The following is a 23,838-nucleotide window of genomic DNA, read 5'->3' on the forward strand; positions in this document are numbered from 1 at the left end:
CATCCTCCTAGCTAGAACATGACCATAGTGGTTGGAGCTGACACTATCTCCTGACCATCACAGAAAGAGCAAGAAGATTCCAAAGTTCTCAGGTGAGGAAGCAAAGCTACATTTGGTTAAGTCACTGTTATTGGGATTCTCAATCAAAACACAAGTCCTAATGGAAAGGGTTCATTTAATATCTTAAACTAACCATCTCATTTGTCGAGGTTTTGCTTTACCTTTTTGAACACAAATTTATAACTATGTCATAATTTATGTATCCCGGATAGTTATTATGCTCATATTTCTGTCTCACAGCCCCATTTCTCCTTCTGCTTTCCTTATTATGTCCCTTCTTACAGACATACTTTAGTATTTTATTGAGTCTGTAGTTAATAAGTTCTGTTGATCTTTGTCTTTCTTTTATTCTGTAACTGTATTTTTGCCCTCAACTCAATATAGACTTCTATGCTTTCTGTAATTTTTCCTCGGCACCTTAAAGCTATTACTCTATTTTAACTATCATCACTGATAAGAAACTTTCAAATTATCGTTCTTTTATAGGCAATCTGCATTTTCTCCCTACTTTCTTTTGAGATTTCTCTTCCTTTTTAATCCTGTTATTGCAGCCAAGGTGTCTTTGGCACTGTCTCCTTGGCACTCCGCCTATCCTCTTGCCTACTCTCTTTGGGAATTCTGGCTACATATACAATGGAGTCACTCAATTAGGCCTCCATGATTATTGGTTATTCTTTCATTTGAAAACCACTTGTGGGATGGGGCTGGGGCTGGGGCTCAGTGGTAGAGCACTTGTGAGGCCCTGGGTTCAATCCTCAGCACCACATCAATAAATAAAAAAATAAAGTTATTTAAAAAAAAGAAGGGGCTGGGATTGTGGCTCAGAGGTAGAGCGCTCACCTAGCATGCGCGAGGCCCTGGGTTCAATCCTCAGCACCATATTAAAAAAAAATAATAAAAATAAAGATATGTGTCCACCTATAAGTAAAAACTAAATATTAAAAAAAAAATTAAGGGCTGGGGATGTGGCTCAAGCGGTAGCTCGCTCGCCTGGCATGCGTGCCACCCGGGTTCGATCCTCAGCACCACATACAAAGAAAGATGTTGTGTCCGCTGAAAACTAAAAATAAATATTAAAAAAATTCTCTCTCTCTCTCTCGCTCGCTCTAAAAAAAAATTTAAAAGAAGAAAATGACTTGTGGTTCATTGTTGTTCTCAGTCTGTGGTTGATGCCAAATATCCAAACTTATCCTTTGACTCTAACTACTGTACAATGTCTTATATATCAAAATATACTACTCCATTCTACTATTGAGTTTGGGTTACTTCCAGTCTGGGGCTTTGGGGAATGATGAAGCTATAAATATGTGTTTGGGTGAGCACATGTTCACAGTTTTACTGAGTGATCACCAAGGAGGGTTGCTGAGCTGTATGGTATATATGTACATTGTACTGCTGTATTTTCACCTGCCATGTATATAAATTACTGTTGTTCCGCATTTGGGCCGATATCAATATGTGTTTTGTTCTCTTAGATGATTCTTCTTTTTCTTTTTTTCTAACGGTACTAGGGATTGAACCTAGAGGGACTCTACCACAGAGCTACATCCCCAACTCTTTTATTTTCTTTGTTTTGAGAGAGGGTCTTGCTAAATTGCTGAGACTGGCCTTCAATTTGTGATCCTCCTGCCTCAGCCTCCTTAGCAGCTGGAATTACAGGTGAGCAACACCGTGCCTGGGTCTTTTTTTTTTTCTTATTAATGATTTTGATGTGTGTGGAGTATTATGATGTGGTAGTTTTTAATTTGGGTTTCCCTATGACCAATGGAATTAATCATTCTTATATCTTTATTCTCTATATTCATTCTTTTGTCCGTTTTTTTATTCAGTTGTATCTTTTCCTTACTGAGGTATTCCTTCCTTTTGTCATTTGACAGAGGGTCCATTGTCAGATATATGTATTTCTAATATCTTCTGCCACTTTATGGCTTACCTTTTCACTCTCTTAAGGTCGCCTTTTGCTGAAAAGAAAGTTCTAAATTTTAATGAGCCATAATCAAGTCCTTAATGTAGCCCAATTACTTGCTTTTTTCTTAATGTTTTTGTATCCTAAATTTAGAATAATATTTATATTTTATCAATATACTCTTTCTTTTTTTTAATACTGGGTATTGAACTCAGGGGCACTGAGCCACATCCCCAGCCCTATTTAGTGTTTTTTATTTAGAGACAGGGTCTCACTGAGTTGCTTAGCACCTTGCTTTTGCTGAGGCTCTGGAGCTGCTGAAATTACAGGCATGTGAGGCCCTATTTTCTCATTATTAGACAGCAGCATTAGTCTATTCCAAATTATTCCATGATACCTAGAGAAGGAAGCATGACTGTTTATTTTTAACTTTCTAATTTTAGTGTTTTATCTATAATAAAAGCACTTTGGAAGAAATGCATACCAAATCATCTGGCAAGAGAAATAAAGAAACATTTAATCCTGTTTTGACAGGAAAGTTCTATCAGGTGTTGCAAAATGAGTGACATTTCAGCTGGGATTGTCAAGATGAACAGGATTTTCCCAAGATGTAGAAATGATGAAAGACACTGGAATCAGAGAGACTGGCACTCAGAAAAGCCCCATTATTCAGCAAATGAAATATACTTGAAGAATGTCTCTCAAATTCATGTCAATACGAGAGAGATAAGCTGACTGGCTATAGTTAGGGCCCCATCTGGCTCGATGAAGGAGAGAGGAAGTAAGTGTCTATATGCTGGGGGCTCACTTTCCTGAGCTCCGGCATCCAGTCTCAGGAGCTCAATCTTGGGGAAGATTTCACCTTAACCAGACTCAACCCTTCCCATAAACATATACTCAAGAAAAGTTTTCTGCACTGAGTCACAGTTTTATCTGGGGATGTCAGTTTGTGTGTGTGTGTGTGTGTGTGTACACACACACAAACACACACATATATATATATGTTGCAAATGGACACAATGCCTTTATTGTATTTGTTTATTTTTACGTGGTGCTGAGGATGGAACCCAGTGCCTCACACATGCCAGGCAAGCAAGCACTCTGCCACTGAGCCCAGGCCCAGCCCCGAGATGTCATTTTTTTTTTTATTATTAACTCAAACACCTTCTATTGCGGTTATATTCTGTGAGATTTTTGTTCTCTAAAACCCTACTTCACTTGCTCATCTTGTCAAATTCTTCCCCTCCTGGACTCCAGGCTTGGTTTTTGAGGTATGGATCAATAAAAATTACCCTTTTATTTCTTTAATATACCTTCAAAAAAAGTAATAATAATCTCTCAAGAATCTCAGAAGAGTTCAAAGAACTTTTTTTTTCAAATAACTTTTAACAAATTTTAAACATCAGCAAGATGGACTGTCTGTGCATGCCAGGGCGTGGAAGGTTGGCTTGATGCTACAGCTCCTCAAGGCAGCAGAGACTGGCAGAGAAGGAGTTGCCGCACACACCTGCAGGCGTCGCCACACAGCTTCAGGAAGGGCAAAGACAATGTCCTGGGCTAGATAACTGTTGCTTCCCTCAGGTGGGTCTCCTTTTGTACCCAGCTCAGTTTTCCTCCCAAGCTTTCCAGCTTTTCCAAGTGTAGGGTCCCCTGGACATCTTCAGTGCTCTGGTAAATGGGCAACAAGCGACATCTAAGGCAGATTTTTCCTTGAGAAAGGCAAATGGCACCTAGGTAACAGCAAAAAACGTGAGATCAGAGAGAGTATGTCAGGCTCTGTGCTGTAGATCAGAGGTCAGGTGTGGGAGGCCAACCTTATGGGTGACTGAGTTACACTCCCCAGCTGGGTGCTGAGGCGCTCAGTCACAGAAATGGGTGTGTCTTGCTACAGCCCCATGGGTGAAGCTATGCTCACCTGTTCCTTTGTAATATAACCCCTTGCCCTGTTTAGGATAGAATCTTCCATGGAAGTGCCTTGTGTGTGTCCCCTCCTCTTACTGTGCCCTTGGGTGTGGCCTACCCAGGTGTCAGTCAACCTGCTGACAGTGGACATCATGAAGATAGACTCAGCCCCTGAAACCTGACCCCTTGCCTTATTTGAATAGCTTCTCCTCAATAAAAGGGGTCAGCGCGCGCGCGCGCGCGTGTGTGTGTGTGTGTGTGTGTGTGTGCACGCGCGCGCGCGCGCGCGCTCTCTCTCTCTCTCTCTCTCTGCGGACAGAGGAGCCGTCACAGCAACCCCAAAGAAAAAGGTATTTGTGTCTCTTGTGTGGTTATTTCGTGCAGCCCAGTTAGCCCAGTTTAACTGGAGTGACCCACCCCTGAGCCTTTTAGTCGCAAGAACAGAAACCCGGCAGTCAGGGGCTCCCTCCTCTAATTGTGAGCCACTCTGGTTCTGGATCTACCCTCCATAGTCCTTCTCTCCAACAGAGCATTACAGAGATAGAAGGGGAAACAGAACATGTCGTACAACAAGGAACACAGCCAGGCATGGTGGCACACTCCTGTAATCCCAGCAGCTCAGGAGGCCGAGGCAGGAAGATCGTGAGTTCAAGCCAGCCTCAGCAAAAAGCGAGGTACTTAGCAACTCAGTGAGACTCTGTCTCTAAATAAAATACAAAAATAGGGCTAGGGATGGGGCTCAGTGGCCAAGTGCCCCTGAGTTCAATCCCGGGTACCCACCGCCAAAAAAAAAAAAAAAAATGGTGGATAAAAATCACAGGACCATGGCCAGGACTGAACGGCATCACAGCAATTGTCTACCAATAAAATGTGAGCAAAGAAGCTTTAGAGAGAGGAAGACCCAACAGAAAACCCAGGCTCTTGTTGCCTAACTCAAGACCCTCAGGAAAGTAAGAGAGAAAAAGGACAATCCATGTCCATAAGAACAAATGGAGGGGTTGGGGTTTAGCTCGGTGGAAGAGGGCTTCCCTAGCATGCATGAAGCCCTGGCTGGGGGATGGGGAGCGGGGAGGGGAGAAGAAGGCGGAGCAGGGAAGAAGGGGGAGGAAAAAGAGAGGGGAGAAGGGGGTGGAGGAAGAGGAGGAATGGAGATCTCTTAAGCAAGTAATGAATGATGTATTATTAAGACAAAGATAACAGACATTTTATTTTCAGCATTAAAGCAGACCTGATACTCTCCCATTTAAAACAGCAAAAAATTCTGAATAAATTATTACTTTAAAAAATTATTTTTAGTGCTGGGGTTGTGGCTCGGTGGTAGAGCGCTCGCTTAGCACATGCAAGGCCCTCGATTTGACCCTCAGCATCGCATAAAAATAAATAAATAAAGGCATTGTGTCCAATTACAATTAAAAAATATTTTTTTTAAATTAACCACCAAGCTGGCACCAATGTAAGGTATTCTTAGAAGCCAAAACCAAAGTAAAAGATAGTTTAGCACACATTCAGCTGCATCTTGGAGATACACACTCAACTTAGGTGACCCCGAGTTTCCATTCTGCACCAGGCAGAAGCAACTATAGATCCTTGGGGAGGAAACACTTTAAATTCAGGTCTCAAAGACTCCACTGGTAAAATTCCAAGGGAAATGACTTCACAGTGGGAAGAAACTCACATACACACAGACACAGACACCTGGAAACCAGACACCACCACAAGAGCCTGCAGACATGGTAGAAACAGACTCAGTCCTGCAAATGAATTCAGTTAGTAAATTTATGAGACACAGAATGTAAAATAGGTATGTTTTACATTTCTAATAAAAATACATTTACAAAATGTAACATGTTTATAACATATTTATATATGTAAGGAAAAAGAGGGTATAAAATGACAAGATTTATGGGAAAATTGAACCAGAGGTGCTTTATCTCTGACCCACCTCCCCTGCCCTTGTTATTTTTCATTTTGAGACAGGGCCTTGCTATCACTAAGTTGGTTAGGGCTTCACTAAGTTACTGAGGCTGGCCTCCAATTTGTGACCCTCCTGCCTTAGCCTCCCAAGTTGCTGAAATCACAGGCATGCACAACCATGCCCAGCAAAAGCTTACATTTAACATTTGTGGAAAGGGACCTCAAAATAGGCTATAAAACAAGTTTCAAAAATTTAAAGGTACAGGATTACACAGTTCATGTTGTTTCACCAAACTGGAGTTAAGAATAACCAACACATGAAAGTGTGGCATTTGCTGGTAAATGGGTGGGAATGGAGAGCATAACACCACGGGAAATAAGTGAGACTTGGAAACTCAAAGGCCAAATATTTTCTCTCATATACAGAAGCTAGAGTAAACTGGAGGGAAGGAAAGGATACCATAAACATACAGGGCAGATCAGTGGTGTAGAAGAAGCTTCGAGATCAAGAGGGAGAGCTGGGGGGGGATGAGAATGGGAAAGCAATGCAGAACGAATCCTTTAAAAATCATGTCATGTGCATATATAAATATACCCCAGGGAATTTCACCTTTGTGTATAAGTAAGGAGAACCAATCAAATATAAATAAATAGACGAGCAAAAGAAAGTCTAGCAGAGTGGAGGAAGAGATGGGATGGGAGGGTGACAGAAAGGGGGGGCTCTTGAACTGAAATCTAATTCCACACCTGTATAATTTTGTCAGGATGAACCCAACTACTATGCATAACTATCAAGCTCTAATTTTTTTTAATATTTACTTTTTAGTTTTCGGCGGACACAACATCTTTGTTTGTATGTGGTGCTGAGGATCGAACCCGGGTCGGACGCATGCCAGGCGAGCGTGCTTGAGCCACATCCCCAGCCCTCAAGCTCTAATTTTAAAAAAAGAATAGCCAACACAAAGATGCAAATTTTTTATATTTAGAAAATATAAAATGATCATGAATCAAAGAATATATCATGGGCTAGGCTGTGGCTCAGCAGTAGCGCACTTGCCTGGCATGTGTGAGGCACTGGGTTCTATTCTCAGCACCACATATTAATAAATAAAATAAAAATCTATCAATAACTAAAAAAATATTTTTAAAAAGAATATATCATAAAGGGAACTAGAAAATATAGCTAAGCATGGTGGCACAGGTCTGTAATCAGAGTGGCTAGGGAGGTTGAGACAGGAGGATAGCGAGGTCAATATATATATATATATATATAATTTTTTTTTTTTTTGCAGTGCTAGGGATTGAACCCAGGGCTTTGTGTACGGGAGGCAAGCACTCTACCAACTGAGCTATATCCCCAGCTCTGGATTGTGAGTTCAAAACTAGCCTCGGCAACAGCAAAGCACTAAACAACTCAGTGAGACCCTGTCTCTAAATAAAATACAAAATAGGGCTGGAGAAATGGCTCAGTGGTCGAATGCCCCTGAGTTTAATCCTTGGTACCCCTGCCCCCCCTCCAAAAAAAGGGGGAACTAGAAAATATTTCAAATAGAACAATAACTGAAATATTACACATCAGAATGGGAGATGTAGACAAAAGTAATTTTTAGAGAGAAAGCCTTAGCTACCTAAATAGAAAAAGAAGAAATAATCAATGAACATAGACCTGATTTTAAGAAGTTGGGAAAAAAGATTGTAGTAGTGAAAAAGTTGACAAAACACACCCTTCTCAGGACTTTGCATATATTAAATTAGTTTTGACCAATGCCTGGATGCTGTGAGTAAATTGAGTCCAGGGGAAAAAAAATAAGTTGGAAAAAAGAATAGCAGAATAGACACAATGACAGTAGGAGGGAGGAGAATTCAAAATAAGAGCAAATATTAGCCAGGCACAGTGGCACACACCTGTAATCCCAGCAGCCCTGGAGCCTGAGGCAGGAGGACAGAGTTCAAAGCCAGCCTCAGCAACAGCGAGGCACTGAGAAACTCAGTGAGACCCTGTCTCTAAATAAAATACAAAATAGGGCTGGGGATGTGGCTCAGTGGTTGAGTACCCCTAAGTTCAATCCCTGTTACCCCCCCAAAAAAAATCCCCTTAATTATTGCCACTTCTATTATCATCATACTGGAAGCACAAATATCTAAGGGGTAAAATACAAACAAAAAGAAAAATTATGAGATTTTTCAAAACTCACTAAAGAACACCCAAGGAAATAGGAAGAAAATATCATGTTTATGGTAGGATGATTCAATACTATTGAAAAGAGTTAAAAAAAATCAACACTCCCTAAATTGACCATTCAGTATAATTCAAAGAAAATATCATATTTTTTGTGAAATGTCACAAGCTGATTATTGAATTTCTATGTAAGGAAACAATGCCAAGAAACACCAAATACATTTGGAAAACAAGTGCAAGGGTTTTTCCGACAAGATATCAAGATATACAATGTCAGGAATAGTATAAAGTTAGAGCAACAGTGAAAGCGTGGTTTGTCCACCAAGATAGATAGATGAGTGGAACACGAGAACTGGATTACTAACAAAAATGGCACTGCAGGTCAGAGCTAAAGGACAGAGTAGTCGACACATAGTACTATGGCAACCGACTGTTCATTTGAAAAATGAAAGCAGCCCGACTTCACACCATAAGTCAATTCAAGATGGATTGAAGACTTAAATAAAGATGGCAAAAGTACCAGCTGGGTGTAGTGGCACAGGCCTGTAATCTCAGCAGCTCTGGAGGCTGAGGAAGGAGGATCGAAAGTTCAAAGCCAGCCTTAGCAACTTAGTGAGGCCCTAAGCAAGTTAGCAAGACCCTGTCTCTAAATAAAATATATAAAACATATTTTTTAAAAGAGGGGCTGGGGTGTGGCTCAGTGGTTAAGCTCCCCTGGGTTCAATCTCTGGTACCAATAACAATAATAATAGATTAATATTTAAAATATAAAAATGGCTGGGGCTGGGGATGTAGTTCATGATAGAGCACTTGCCTAGCACATGTGAGGCACTGAGTTCGATCCTCAGCACCACATAAAAATAAACAAATAAAATAAAGACATGCTGTCTGTCTACAACTACAAAAAAATTTAAAAATAAATAAATAAAATATATAAACACCTCTGACAAATCAATTTGAAAAGGAAAAATGGTCAATAAAGCTATTCAAAGATGTTCAACGTGATTAATAATCAAGGAAACACACATTAATAACATAATAGTTTACACCAATTAAACTGGCAAAGGTTTAAAAAACCTGATAATTTCAAATATTGACAAGGAGATGGGGCAACAGGAATTCTCTTCTCCTGCCTGTAGGAATGCAAATTGTTATCATCTCTAGGGAAATCTATTTGGCATCATCTGGAAAACCTGAAAATATGCATCATCTCAATACAAGAATTTCAGTCCTAGGCATATGTCCTCAAGAGCATCCAGCACAAATGCAATAGGACATAAGTACAAAAAGTTCAAAGGTCAGTCAGTGACAGTAGGAAACAAAACTGGAAACCCTCAATGTCCATTGATAAGAAAATGGGCAAATTGTAGAATATTTATACAATTAAATATTTAAGGTAATAAAAATTAATGAATCTCAGTTACTCTTAATTAACATAGAGGATTCTAAGGGATATAATATTGATCAAACATAATAAGTTCCAGAAGAATAAACACAGTAAAATGTATTTATATAACGTTTTAAAACATGGAAAACTAAACAATATGCTCGTTAAGGATACAAGTGAGTAGGAAATGTGATTAGCATAAATCTCAGAATCACTGGTTCTGGAATGGAGAGAAGATGATGATGTCAAGAAGAGCTAGGGGGAGAGACCTTCAAAGATACTGACTGTTCCACCGCATTTCATTAATTTTGAGAAGCCAATTCCAAATTCATTTTTTTCTTATTTTAACATCTCTGAAATGAGAATGTTTTACAAGTTAAAGAATCTCAGAATTACACCAGTTTCTCTTTCTCATTGGTACATAAAATAATGGTTTAACTTATGAACAACAGATTCACTGAAATATGGCTAGTTCTTATCTATGGTGGGAACTGGGTGTCTCTATTTTTAATTACTTGTATCTTACGGATATCTCATAAATGTGTGTGTGTGTGTGTGTGTGTGTGTGTGTGTGTTATACAGGGGATTGAACACAGGAATGCTCCACTACATCTCCCACCCTTTTTATTTTTTTTATTTTGCTGCAGTCCTGAACTTGTATTCCTCCTGCCCAGGCTCCCAAGTTGCTGGGATTATAGGTGTATACCACCATGGCTGGCTATAAATAATATTCCTTTATATATTTTTGGTATATTTTAAATTTGAAATAGAACATGATCGTGGGTCAGGTTAACATAGCAGAGGAAGGATTAGGAGTAGGGACAAAATCAGACAGGATTAAGAATCTAGAAGGTGATGATAATGTTTCAAGATAATAGGTTAAAGTGAGGAACAAGATTGATAGATTTCAAGATAAAGATGGACAGGAATAGAGAGCCTTAGAAATCAGGATGGTGTAAGGGACAGCACAGACATGTGGAAGTTTTCTTTCTAGTACCAAGAAGGATAAGAACCCAAAGGCCAAGTTTGGGGATAGGTTTGAGGTCGTGCTGTCCAGCAGAACTTTCTGCAGAGATGGAAATCACACTACACTGTCCAATGTGGTAGCCACCAGATATGTGTGGTTGTTGAAAATCTGAAATGGGGCTAGTATGGCTGAGGAAGTGAATTTTTAACTGTATTTTATTTTAATTAAAGTTAAATAGCTATTTGAAGCTAGTGGCTATAGTTTGGAACAGTGCAGCTCCTCCAGAGAAGCTCCTAACTGCAGACAAGAGGGCAAGGAGTGGGTAACAGCCACAGGACACTCACCAGCCACCAGGAACAGAAGGATGTCAAAGCCCAGGATGTAGTAAGGCCACTGCATGGAGAACTGTGGTGGACTGGGCTTCATCCTCAGATCCCGGATCTCCAGGGCATGCAGCAACATGGCCAGGAAGGCACAGATCCCTGTAGGATCATGGGAGGCATGATTGCTCTCTTCCTGGGCTACCTGTCTTCACCCAACCTTCCTCACACTCAATCAGACAGAGCCCATGTGGCTCCAGCTTAGTGGCTCCTTCCTATCTACCCCCTTGCCCACTCTGAGCCAACAACCACCCGCTCAGCACACTATCAATCATTCCCAGCTCATCTCAAAGACATGTGCCTCACCACCCAGGGGCCCCACCAACAGAAACCCCTTTCTGGGGACCCCTGGTGTATATGCCCTTGGTTCAGTTCAGGCTGGGCCCTCTAGGTAAAACACTTTGGATGAAACTCAACCAGATTCCCCACCCCCTGCATGTATTCTACTTCTCCATAGTCCTGGGAGCTTCCCAGCGTGGGGCCTGGTCACTCTTTTCAAATGTCAAAAGGTTCAAAAGGGCAAAGAAGGTCTCTTCCATTCATTCATTCAAGAAACATTGATAGTTCACTTATATATTTCAATTACAATTATTTTTCTTTCTTTCTTTCTTTTTTTTTTTTTTTTTTGTACCAGGAATTTAACTCAGGGGCACTCAACCATTGAGCCACATCCCCAGCCTTATTTTGTATTCTATTTAGAGACAAGGTCTCACTGAGTAGCTTAGTGCCTCACCAAGTTGCTGAGGCTGGCTTTGAACTCACGATCCTCCTGCCTCAGCCTCCTGACATGCTGGGATTACAGGCAAGTGCCACTGCACCCAGCTCAATTACAATTCTTTGCCAGATTCTATGACAGTCCCTGGCTATCCAGGTGACCTACCAGACATATGACCCCGCAACAGGGTCATAGAGGAAAATGTAGAGTGTTAAGAAGCCCCAAGGAAGAGGCATCATAAATTCTAATAGGGCAGGTGTGGGGGTCAATTAATTCATAGAGGAGGAACCTTAAAAATCACATGTCTCTTCATATCACAGAAACCACCCACCCACTCCCTTTGCATCCCTTCAAGGGCCCTCAGAGGTCAGGGACTGCCTGGCTGTTGCACACCTGTGAGGAAGCTGACAGTGGCTGACACAACACTGTGCTTCCAAGTCCTTGGGAAGAGTTCAGACGCAGAGGACACCGTGAGGAAGATGGTGAGGAAAGCCAAGATAACTGCAGAGATCAGGAAGAACCGGCCCAGGAGGATGTAGACTGCAGGAGAGGAAGAGCCAGGGCTGGAGCTGGAGACCCTGCCCTCCAAAAGGCAAGAGACCCTCAGAGCCTGGCACAGGGGGCCCCGGAGCCTCCACCACCCTCAGATCACAGCCTGGGACCAAAGCTGTGACCCTGCCACTTTGCCCCCCAAGAATGCCCCAGCCTCACCATTTTTTTTCCCAAAAACATGGAAGCATATGGGGAGAAAGTTAGATTGACAATGTCAGACACGAAAGTCATTCATCAGTTCTTAACATATATGATGATGTATGAGGAAATCATGTATCTTCCATTTGGGAAAAACAATGGTTTTCATAAAACACATAAAAGCAAACTCTCCTGATAAGAATTGGTTGTGTGTGCAATCGTGAAAACTCACATCTATGTTGGTTATGCTAAAATAACTACCCGTGGAAAATCAGAACTCCACGAGGTCGAAATGTTCAACTTCACAGGGAATCCCCTAAGCCTTATTTAATTTTCCTCTTAATAGGAGAAGTGAAATAGACCAAAAATAATAGAGTCTGGATACGGGGTGATTTGCTCTCCCGCTGATGATTTCCACCATGTGAAATTTAGTTTGAATGCCCTTCTGAGCAAACAGAGATGGACATCTTGGAGGAGGACAAAAGGCAAAGGTGTTTCTGAACACCCAGACATTCCAGAATCTACCCTTGGGTTAAATCAGTGATGGTCCTCCTTTACTTGTCCCTTAAGTATTTGACAATACCTGGAGACAATTTGGGTTGTCAAACTAAGTGGGGAGTGGTACTACAGGCATCTCATGGGTAGAAGAGGGCAGGGGTTCTATTTCCCATCCTGCAAGAAACAGGAGAGCCCCCATTCAAAGATTACCCATCCCAAAATATCAGTAGCACCAAGATTGAGGAACGTTGGGTCAAAGAGCTCACATAGTCAGGTCATCTTCCCCTAAGGAGGCCTCTCCTATTCCCAAGAAAGTAGTCCCTGGGTTTCCCTGGGTCACGTCTTTTCCAAGACAGACATCCTTGGGGCCTTCAGATTTTTCCTTAAAGGGGCTAGGAAAGTAGAATCATGGCTTGGAAATAAACTTGGTTCCTAACACATATGCCCCTACTTCAGTGGTCAACATGACATGATCACCCTTTCACAGTGCCCTACATTCCTCTCACCCCAAAAGAGTGAAGATTCAGAGAAAATGCCCTCATGGCCTTATTAAATTTGGTCCTCTGCCCCCAACCTGCCCTATCTATCTCCACCCAGCCATCAAACTGGTCCCATCTCCCCTTTCTTCATCCTTACCCCCAACCCTCCTTACTGGATAAGGGTCGAGGCTTCCAGCATTTGATATGGAAGCAGTTCTCAAACAGGCCACTGAAAAACACATCCTGGGTCTCCTCGTCCATGAGCCGCACCCAGAAGGGAAAGATGGAGACCAGCAGTATGAGCAGGTAGCCCAGGGAGGTCAAGACCAGGACTATAGCCCAGGTGAGTCCCTTCATGTTCTTGTCCTCTAAAGTCAGCATCACCTGTGCAAGGGAAAAGTGATGGCAGAGGTGGGACTTCTCCACATCCTCCCGTGGCTCAGGGTGAAGGAAATGATGACCGTGGAAATGCAGGCACTGCGCATGGCACATAGGTGAGGCTTGTCCATGGGGATTTCTTTGTCTTGCTTAACTTTACAGCCTCCAGGCCTCTGAGGTTGACCTAAAACATGCAGGAAATGTTGTCTGCACTAATTCACTGGGTGGCCTTGGGCATGGTGGGAGCCCCAATTTCCTCCTCAGGCATAATGAGGAGATCAGCCCAGCCCTTCCCAAGGTCATTCACCTCTACAGTTTCAATTTTTCAATTCTGTTAACCCCCATGCCACTGCCAACAAAACACACCTCCATCAGCCTCTTTTGTGTCAGCTGTTTTTCTTTAGATTGCAGAATGAGGGCCTGGGGGAGGCCGTGAGGCCAGAACCCCAAGTGCCCTTGCTCAATGACAAGCCTTCTGACCACAGGAAACTGGGGATGGGGTCCATTGGGCCAGGAGGAGGCCTCTGCTGAAAAATGAGCAGATTTACTAAAAAAAGATTTACTCATAATTTCAGTGTTCACAGAGAGCCTCCTGAAGTCCCAGGTTCCCTCTAATCCTGGAAGTCAAGGCCCTCATCCAAGGAGCCCTCTTCCATGGAGTCTCTCATCCCAAAATATTTTCTCTTTTGCTATCATCAGTCAGTATATTTTCTTCTAAAAGAGCAGCTAGGCCATACTGGGCAAGTCTTGATCAGGAGCCCTTGACTGTTGCCACAGCCTCCCCTGTCCCTAACTGTGTCATCCTGGGAACTTGCTCAAACTCAAACTCCCTATGCCCTGGCTTCCTCATTTGGGGAAAAAGCAAAAATGTGTGTGTGTGGTGTGTGTGTGTGTGTGTGTGTGTGTGTGTACTACATAGATGTATGCATAATGTGTATATAGACATTATATATATATATCTCACGGGCCCAACGAGACCAGTGGGAGGACCAAATGAAGCAATACATAGCAAAGTGCCAAACTCAGTGCTTTGTGCTCAGGTGCTCAGTTAAAGATGTGCTCAGGGGCAAGGGCAGGGTGGAGGGCAGACATCTAAAATTCAAACCTCCCTGGGTCCCTGTACCCTGTGCCGGGTGTGCAGGCTCATGCCCAGTGCCAGCCCTGAGACCCCTTCACAGTCCAGATGCAGACTCTTTTGCTTCAGCCAAGGGGACGGGTGTCTTTGAGAGCTGCTGATCACTGTAGCCCAACAAGCCTGATGATAGAGGGTAGAGGTGTGGGTCCCTCCTGCATCCCCACACCCAAACATGCTGACCAATACTAATGCATAAACAGGTATTCCTCCTCAGTGCTGTCAAGGTGACCTGGAAATGTTTGAATGTACTTTCTCCTTCTTTCTGTCAATCACCAGTTCCTCTTTTCACCTGAAGAATTGTACTCTCCCCTCTCTCTAAGTCTCCCCTTTTGATCTTCCACTCTCCAGGCCACACTGATGAGTCATGTCAATTTCAGGGCCAAGCCCTTCTAGCTCTAAAACTCAACAGGAAGGAGTCACAGCCACTGCATGGGACGGTGTACACTGGGTATCTCATTGACAGCTATCCACCCTCCAACCTCAACCTGTCTAGAAGTGACCTCTGTCTTTCTTTATTTCCAACATTCCCTCCCTCATCCCAGCTCTAGCCTTGAGGTTATACTGCTTTCTCCTCCCCCCACGATGCTTCCATCTTTTTTTTTTAGAGAGAGAGAGAGAATTTTAATATTTATATTTTAGTTTTCAACGGACACAACATCTTTGTTTGTATGTGGTGCTGAGGATCAAACCCGGGCCGCACGCACGCCAGGTGAGCACGCTACCGCTTGAGCCACATCCCCAGCCCACGATGCTTCCATCTTATCACCCTGCCTCACACACTATGTTCCTTTCATAAAATTTCTGAGCACCCATCCTTCCTGTCCCCACCCTGATGGGGAACACCAGTCATTGGGGAGCACCGCAGCCTCCTTGCCTGGGTTCCTTCCCAGGGTGCCCTCTCTGCTCTCCGGAGCCCTTCAGATTCCACTTCCCCTGAAGAGTGCCACTTGGTCCACTCCACGCAGCCCTCCCAGGCAACAGCCATCCTCTGTTCCATTAACAAAAACCAACTATGCACTTACTGGTTGCTCCTTGTCCAGCTTGGGCCAATGGTGGGGCTCAGGGATGAAAACACACAGGACTCAGTGGCTCTTGGAAGCTACTGGGGGAGAGACACATCAACATGTCACATGGCACAGTGCTTTGCTCCCCAGCCTGGAGCTACCCAAGGCACTACCTACAGTGTGCTCCCTCCCTAGCCAGGCAGCTGTCCAGTGATGAAGCCCTTGTCCTCCTCCCCAGGCCCTAGTCCAGGACCCTGCAGAAAACTGCCCTTAGTACAAGTACTGGATAACTGTGCCCCAAGGACATGCAATCTAAGATATGCATGGATATAGGCCATACTCTAGGATCCTAGGAATTTTAATTGAAAAAGAAAAAGAGAGCCAGAGAGAGGGAATGACCGATAGAGGAGTCACAGTCAGTATCAGAGTGGGAACCAGAATTCTGCAAGGCTGCCCACTCACCTCACCAACCACCATTGGCCTCAGTTCGATTGAGTGATTTCCAAATACTCTGGACGCTGAAAAGGGGCGATTTAAAGCTCCTCCCAGGTAGGCCTGGGGTTGAGGCCTGGTTCCCACTGACTAGGGGGTCTCAGAAGTTCCTTCCTTGACAACCCTATAGTCCCTCAATGCCAGAACTCGACCCTTCCAGGGCCCAAAAGCCACAGGGATGTTTTACAGAACCCAAGATGGACCCTAACCTAGCTACCCGGCTACGGACCCTGCCCTGCACCAGGGTGGGTCAGGTGGTGCTGAGTCTGGGGATCCGGGTTTGGGCAGGGGGATGTCTCCACGCCCTCCACCCTCCCACTCTCCCACCCTGAGAGGCCCACCTCCGCCCCTACCTGGGGCACTTGAGAGGTCTCCTCCTGTCCTGAGCAGGGTCTCCCTCCGGGCAGGGTCTCCCTCCAGGCGGGTCCCTTGGCCAGTGGTCAACCCTTTCAGACCTGGACAGCGATCGCGTCCCGGAGCTTCCGTTGGGGCGTCCCGCGCGCCCCCTCTTGGCAGAGACCGCTCAGCAGGCCCCCTGGCGCCGAGCCTCGCGGTCCAGCCCCCTGCGCTGCAGAAACTAGGGCGTCGGCCCGCCCTCCCCGCGGTCTGCTCACCTCCCTCGGTGGGTCCCGGGCCTCACATTTGTTCCCGGTACTGGCCTCGCCCACAGATGGGTGGGGATCGGAGTCATCGAGAGCAGCCAGATCTGAATTCTAATTCCAGCTCTACCATCACTGGCAGGCAGACTTTAGGTCTCAGTTTTCTCAAAGTAGAATGGCAATAGTAACTCCTCCTGTTGGATGGCTGGAAGGGTCCAAGGATGACCCTGGAAAAGACGCCAGCAAACAGCGCCCAATAAGCAACAGCTATTATCTAGAGCGGGAAGGAAGCCGGGAGTCTCTGACTCCACGCGACCGGTGCTCTCACCTGACTCCTACTTTCATCCCTGGGTCCCCTGCAGCCTCTCGTAGTCATCTTCCTCTCTGCCTTCGCAGAAGGCCATCTGCCCCTCTCACCGCTGGTTTTAACCTGCGGAAGACTCTTCAAAAAAGGTGGCTGGAAGCGAGAGCTTCCAGGCCAGAGACAGGGGCGGGGATCTTGTGGCAAGAGCTCACACTGACTCAGAGACTTGGGAGGTTGAGGCAGGAGTATCACAAACTGGAGGCCAGCCTCAGCAACTTTTAACGAAACCATGTATCAAAATATAATAAAAAGGACTGAGGATATAGCTCAGCGGTAAAGCACCCTGGGTTCCATCTCCAGTAGCAAAAAAAAAAAAAATTAATATATATATTCTAAAAGAATTCTAAAATATATTTATTCTAAAAGAATATATATTCTAGGGCTGGGGTTGTAGCTCAGTGGTAGAGCACTCGCCTAGCATATGTGAGGCCCTGGGTTCCATCCTCAGCACCACACAAAAATTAATAAATGAAATAAAGGTATGTGTCCAACTACAACTAAAAAATAAATATTAAAAAAAAAATAAAGATTAAATATGTGTGTATGTGTGTGTGTGTGTATATATATATATATATGTATATATATATATATATATATATATATATATATATATATATATATATACTAAAACAAATTCCACAGGGTGTGATGGCACACTCCTATAGTCCCAGCTGAGACTGAGGAAGGAGATTCACTTGAGCCCAGGATTTCAGGGCCAGCCTGAGCAACATAGTGAGACTTGGCATCTTAAAAAAAAAAAAAATGTACTTTTTGCTGTATCTAAGGGAGATAATAGAAAAACATTTTCAACTTACTTTTTAAAATTTCTCCTGGGGTTGGGGATTTAACTCCATAGCAAAGCACTTGCCTGGAATATGCAAGGCTCTGAGTCCTGTCCTGTGTCCTGAGGGGAAAAAAATTCTCCTCTCAAATTTTAATTGTTAAACACGGCTTACTAGGGGCTTGGGTTGTAGCTCAGTGGTAGAGCGCTTGCCTAGCACATGTGAGGCACTGGGTTCAATCCTCAGCACCATATAAAAATAAATAAAATAAAGGTATTATGTCCATCTACAACTAAAAAATACTTTTTAAAAAAAAGGCTTTCTAACTAGGCCCAGTGGCACATGCCTATAACCCCAGTGATTCAGATGCTGAGGTAGGATGATTGCAGGTTTGAGGCCAGCCTCAGCAACTTCTCAAGGCCCTAAGTAACTTAGTGAGGCCCTAAGTAACTTAGTGAGACCCTGTCTCAAAATGAAAAATAAAAGGGCTGGTGATATGGCTCAGTGGTTAAGTGCCCCTGGGTTCAATCTCTGGTTAAAAAAAAAAAAAAATGCTTACTGAAGCTAGAGAAGTTGTTTTATAATAATATTAGAGAGTTGGTCCTCTGCTTAGAGGGATCTTTCCAGAAAAATGGGTGCTGAGGAATACTCAATGCAGTATTTCCATCATCATTGAAAGCCTAAAACATGGACAACCCTGATTTTATTAGATAATGGTCATGGCCTTCAAATTATTTCAAAATTAGCTGTGATACTGTATCATGGAACAATATGCACACTCATTTCCCTAACTCCAGATCCATCCTTCTCTTCTGCATGTTCAGTTTGGATGCTGGGTCTAACATTTTTATATTCCTTGCACATGTATTCACCTTGTGTGCCAAACAGATGGCAAGCCCTGAAATGCAGGGATGAGAGAACCCGTCAGTGTGGGGGTGTGACTGACCACTGACCACTGACCCCGGGGGCCCAATCACTGACCCTGACCTTGGAGTGTGGCCCCCCCTCAACCTTCATTGGATGGAATTCTCCCCTGAATTTCTTGTTCCCCAATAAAAGGCTACTCCCTGGCGTGCTCGCTCTCTCTCCTGCTAGCCCTGAGTAATCCTTGCTGCCCTACGGGTGGTTCGAGGTTGGAGCCAGAGAGGGGAGCCATCTCGGACCTGGTCATAGGAAAAGGTAACTGAGTCTGTGTGTTTATTTCGATCTCTGCTAGCTAACTTTTATGCCAAGAACCTCATTAATGAAACCAATGCGCAGGCCGCATGGTGGAACCATGGCTGGCTTTGAACTTTCAATCCATCTGCCTCAGCCTCCCATATCACTGGGATTACAAGCATGAGTCATCCTTGGTAGGGAAAAGGCTCTTAAGAATATGAATAAGGGCATCAAGGTTCTAAACACTAGCTATAAAGGCCAATTCTTTTTAGCAAGACACCATAATAAACTCAAATAATTCACTAATGCCTAGAAAGGCTCAGTCTACCAGAACTTTCCACAGTTATGAAAATGTTCTATACATGCATTTTCTAATATGATAACCAAGAGCCATACCGAAATGTGGCTAGTGATGACTGGGCAGCTGATTTTTAAATTTTTAATTAAAATTTAAATTTAATTAAATTTAGATGGCCACTTGTGGCTAGTAGCCACCCTACTGGACAGTAAAATTCTGGTGCATTCTAAATCTGCCAAATCTATCCTACAGGACCAGATCACCAAAACTTAGAAATCCTGCAAAACTGGATTCATTTTAAAAATGAAATGCCAAAGAAAACAGGAACTTCATCACCATAGAAAGAAAGAAAGAAAGGGCTTCCCGTGCCTCTGGGATTCCAGGCCTGTACCACCAGGCCCAGCTCAGAAAACAGGATTTCTTCTCCATCTCCACACCAAGCCTCTCCCTGTCTTTCCAGACTCATTCTGTTCTTCCCCACATAAAGCCTCTTCCACTATGAAACACTCAGTCATTCTCTCCCACAGCATGCTAAGGATCACATGTTCTAGAGGAACTGCCTTTTAGTTGGTCCATTGCCAGAGACCTAACAGCCAATCTGACATAGTCAAAGAATGTAAATCCTACTGAGTGGAATGGCACACCCAGCTATTCAGGAGGCTGTGGCAGGAGAGTCACAAGTTTGAGGCCAGCCTGGGCAACTTGGCAAGACCTTGTCTCCAAAATTTTAAAATAAATAAAAGGGCTTGGGGTGTAGTTCAATGGTAAAATGCTTGGTTAGCATGCTCAAAACTTTAGTCTGTATGCCCAGCACTAAAAAGGTTGTTTAAATTGGTGTAATGATATCAAGTTTTCAATGGTAACAAACTGAATTCAGTTGTTTCCTGGCCATCCAGCAGCTAGAGCTTGTCCTGTTGTAGACATCTAGAGACCTCTCAGTTATCTTTCTCAATTCCTTGCAGATTTATCTCCTACCTTATTAGCCTTGCCAACACCTTTCTCACAACTCTTAGTAATATTTCCATTATCTGTATAAATGATATTTCTCATATCCTGGCCTCTCAGCCTCAATTCCTCCTCTTTACTTCAACCCCTCACTCTATGATCATAGTATTGACCAAAAATCACAGCCCATAATCTCAGTGTCAAGCAACTTACTCCCTTACTGTCATCTACCTCTAGATGCTTCCATCTCTCCTCTGTTTCTTTTTCTCCAATCCCAGTATAGGGTAAAGACCTCTGCACACATTAGATACTTTAAAGTGCTCCCAATGATTTCCCAACAACCCATTTGGCTCAGTGGTAAAATGCTTGCCTCATATGTGTGAGGCTCTGGGTTCAATTCTCAGCACCATATATAAATAAATGAATAAAATAAAGGTCCATCAACACTAAAAAAATATTTTTTAAAAAAGGAAATTTGACTCCACAAGAAAAGAATCTATGCCAAGTGGGCATGGTGGCACATACCTAAAATTCCAGCAACTCAGGAGGCTGAGGCAGGAAGATCACAAGTTCGAGGCTAGTCTCAGCAAATTGGTGAGGCCCTAAGCAATTTAATTCAAAATTTAAAAAAAAATGTGCTGGGGATGTGGCTCAGTGGTAAAGTGCTCCTGGGTTCAATATCTTGAACCATAAAAGAAAGAAAGAGAAAAAAATAAAATAATCAAATGTATAAATCACTGAGGGTTCCAAATATACCATTTATTTTCAAAAAGTATTTAGGACTGGGCTGGGGTTGTGACTCAGTGGTAGAGCGCTTGCCTAGCATGTGTGACTCACTGGGTTTGATTCAGCACCATATATAAATTAATAAATAAATAAAGTTCCATCAACAACTAAAAACATATTTCTTTTAAAAATCTTTAGGACAGAGACTCTAAATTCAGAGAGATACATCTCCTCAGGGGTCTGAACTACTTGTAAAAAAAAAATGTCAAAAACTTGGATTCAAATTCTGGTAGATGGCTGGAACCCTAGAATACCTAGCCAATGTGGGACAGAGCTAGAGACGCACAGAAAAAAAGGAGCTGCCCTCTGAAATAAGAGGCAAATCAAGTATGTCCTTATGGGTGAAGGTGATTTTAAAAGTATTTTGACTGATCTTTTCTTTGGGTGGGGGCAGGTATTAGAGATTGAACTCAGGGGCACTCAACCACTGAGCCACATCCCCAGCTCTATTTTGTATTTTATTTAGAGACAGAGTCTCACTGAGTTGCTTAGTACCTCGCTTTTGCTGAGGCTGGCTTTGAACTTGAGATCCTCCTGCCTCAGCCTCCCAAGCCACTGGAATTACAGGCATGCACCACCCACCGCACGTGGCTTTGACTGATCTGCCAAAGGAAGGAGGAACCTATAAGTTCTTTCAGTAGTTTAACTACAGAGCTATGTGATCCAAGCACACAACAGAAAAAAAAAGAGCAATGCTTCTTGTACTAGGGCACATGGACCTCTCAGCCCCACCAAAACTCAGGTCTACCTGGACATGAGGGTCTTTTGCAGAGGTAATTAGTTAAGATGAGATCAAAATACATTAGGAGGTCCTGAATTCAGTGGTTGGCATCTTTATAAGATAAAACATGGAGATTCAAATACATAGACACAGAGGGAAGACAGTTCTGTGAAATGGGAGGCAGAGACTGGGGTTCTGCAGCTATAAGCCAAGGAGCCCCCAAGGACTTCTGGGAACCCCAGACAGGAAGAGGCAAAGAAGGGTCCTTCCCTAGAGCTTTGGAGCATGGGCCTGGCCACACCTTAAATTTTTAACTTCTAACCTCCAGAATTGTGAGCATACATTTCTTTGAAGCCATGCAGTTGTGGTAATTTGTGACAGCAATCCTAGACACTTCCTGTTCGTTCAATCCATAAAGATCTATGAACCAACTACTATAACACAGATACAGGTAGATGGATTATAATGGACACATATGACCCAGGTGTTTCAAGACACAAAATTAGGAATAACAACCTCCACCTAGGTGAGTTGGGGGTGGCAGCAAGAATGACAGTAAGCTGGAAGCTGAACTATGCTCAAGAAGGTTAACAAAAATAATAGCATATGTTAAGCCTCCAAAACATGAAATGAAATACTAAGTTTAAGGAGTAGTGAGGAAAAAATTCAATGTGACTAAAATGTATGCTCCATGTGGTAAGGAAGCAAGAGTTATGGCAGAAAAATAAGGAAAAACCAGATAAAGAAGAGACTTACACCTGGCACCGTGGTGCCCGTAACCCCAGCGACTTGGGAGGCTGATGCAGGAGGATTGAGAGTTCAAAGCCAGCCTCAGCAACTTTGAGAGGCCCTAAGCAACTTAGTGAGACCCTGTCTCTAAATAAAATATAAAAATAGGCTGGGGATGTGGCTGAGTGGTTAAGCACCCTTGGATTCAATCCCTGGTATCAGGAAAAAAAAAACTTACAAGCCACACTCAGAATTTTAGACTTTATCCTACAGGTAGAGAATAACATTATCAAAATTAATGTCCAGGGAAGTTCATTCTGACAGCAGTGTGGGGGACAGTCTGGGTGGGAGAGGGATATGCTATTGTTTGGATCAAGAATGTCCCTCACAGGCCCCTGGGTTAAAGATTAGTCCCCAGGGAGGCACTAGTGGGAGATGATGGAAACTTACCCCTTAGGGGTAAGACCTAGTGGGATGTCTTCTGGTCACTGAGTATGTGCCCTTGAAAGGGATAGTGGAACCCCAACCCTCTTCCTCATTTTCATCTTCCAGCCATGAGATGAGTGATTTTGCTTTGCCACAAGCTTCCATCGTGATGCGTTGCTTTGTCACAGGCACAAAAGCAACAGGGCCAACCAATCACAGACTGAAGCCTCCAAGACTATGAGCCAATATAAACCTTTTCTTTCCAAGTTGATTAGCTCAGGTATTCGCCATAGTGTCAGAAAGCACAGGATAAGTTAACAATGCAGGAAAACTATAACATCATCTAAAAAATAGGAATTGGCAGTGACAGGCAAAAACAGAATAAAATATTCCTGAAAAATCTTTGAAGGTTTGGTGATTGATTGGATATGCAGGGAAGGAGAATAACTCCACGGCTCTGTGAATCTGGGAAAAACAGTTACTAAAATTAACCTTGGGAGGTAGAGAGGTGATGGAAAAGAATGAATTCAGAAATGCACCTGTGAATGCCAGTCAACATCGCATATGTTCATGAGTCAGCTAAAAGAGCAGCCAAAGTCATGGAAGAAGGTAGCTCAACCACAGAAGTGACAAGTGAAAGGGCTGGGGATGCTACTGGTGGAAATCGATATTTAAGAAACAGCTAGAGCCAAGTGTGCGGCATACACCAGCAATTCAGGAGGCCGGGGCACGAGGACCGCAAGTTCAGGGCCAGCCATTGCCAACTTAACCAGACCCTATCTCAATTTTTTTTTTTAAAAAAAAAGGCATGAGGCCAGGCATCGTAGCGCATGCCTATAATCCCAGTGGCTCAGGAGGCTGAGGCAGGAGGATTGCAAGTTCAAAACCAGCCTCAGCAACTTAGTGAGGCCCTAAGCAACTCAACAAGCCCCTGTCTCTAAATA

General features: G+C 43.4%; 1 protein-coding gene across 2 annotated transcripts; it reads right to left on the reverse strand.

Annotated features, from left to right (window-relative positions):
• Nucleotides 1-3,055: 3,055 nt before the first annotated feature.
• On the reverse strand, nucleotides 3,056-17,344 carry Tmem225b (transmembrane protein 225B). 2 transcript variants are annotated; one of them, XM_027953277.3, is made up of 7 exons: nucleotides 17,014-17,344; nucleotides 16,440-16,912; nucleotides 15,613-15,692; nucleotides 13,251-13,461; nucleotides 11,804-11,950; nucleotides 10,660-10,797; nucleotides 3,056-3,696 (listed from the first exon to the last, which is right to left on the reverse strand). In XM_027953277.3, exons 4-7 carry the CDS (start codon nucleotides 13,456-13,458, stop codon nucleotides 3,524-3,526), a joined length of 666 nt encoding a protein of 221 aa, XP_027809078.2. In that variant the 5' UTR covers nucleotides 13,459-13,461; nucleotides 15,613-15,692; nucleotides 16,440-16,912; nucleotides 17,014-17,344; the 3' UTR covers nucleotides 3,056-3,523. The 2 variants fall into 2 exon arrangements, with proteins under 2 accessions (XP_027809078.2, XP_027809079.2); XM_027953278.2 differs by lacking the exon at nucleotides 13,251-13,461 and adding an exon at nucleotides 13,462-13,639 and having other exon boundaries at nucleotides 11,804-11,988.
• Nucleotides 17,345-23,838: the final 6,494 nt, after the last annotated feature.

The sequence above is a fragment of the Marmota flaviventris genome, chromosome 19 (assembly GCF_047511675.1).
Source record: "Marmota flaviventris isolate mMarFla1 chromosome 19, mMarFla1.hap1, whole genome shotgun sequence".
In the NCBI taxonomy this organism is placed as follows: Eukaryota; Metazoa; Chordata; class Mammalia; order Rodentia; family Sciuridae; genus Marmota; species Marmota flaviventris.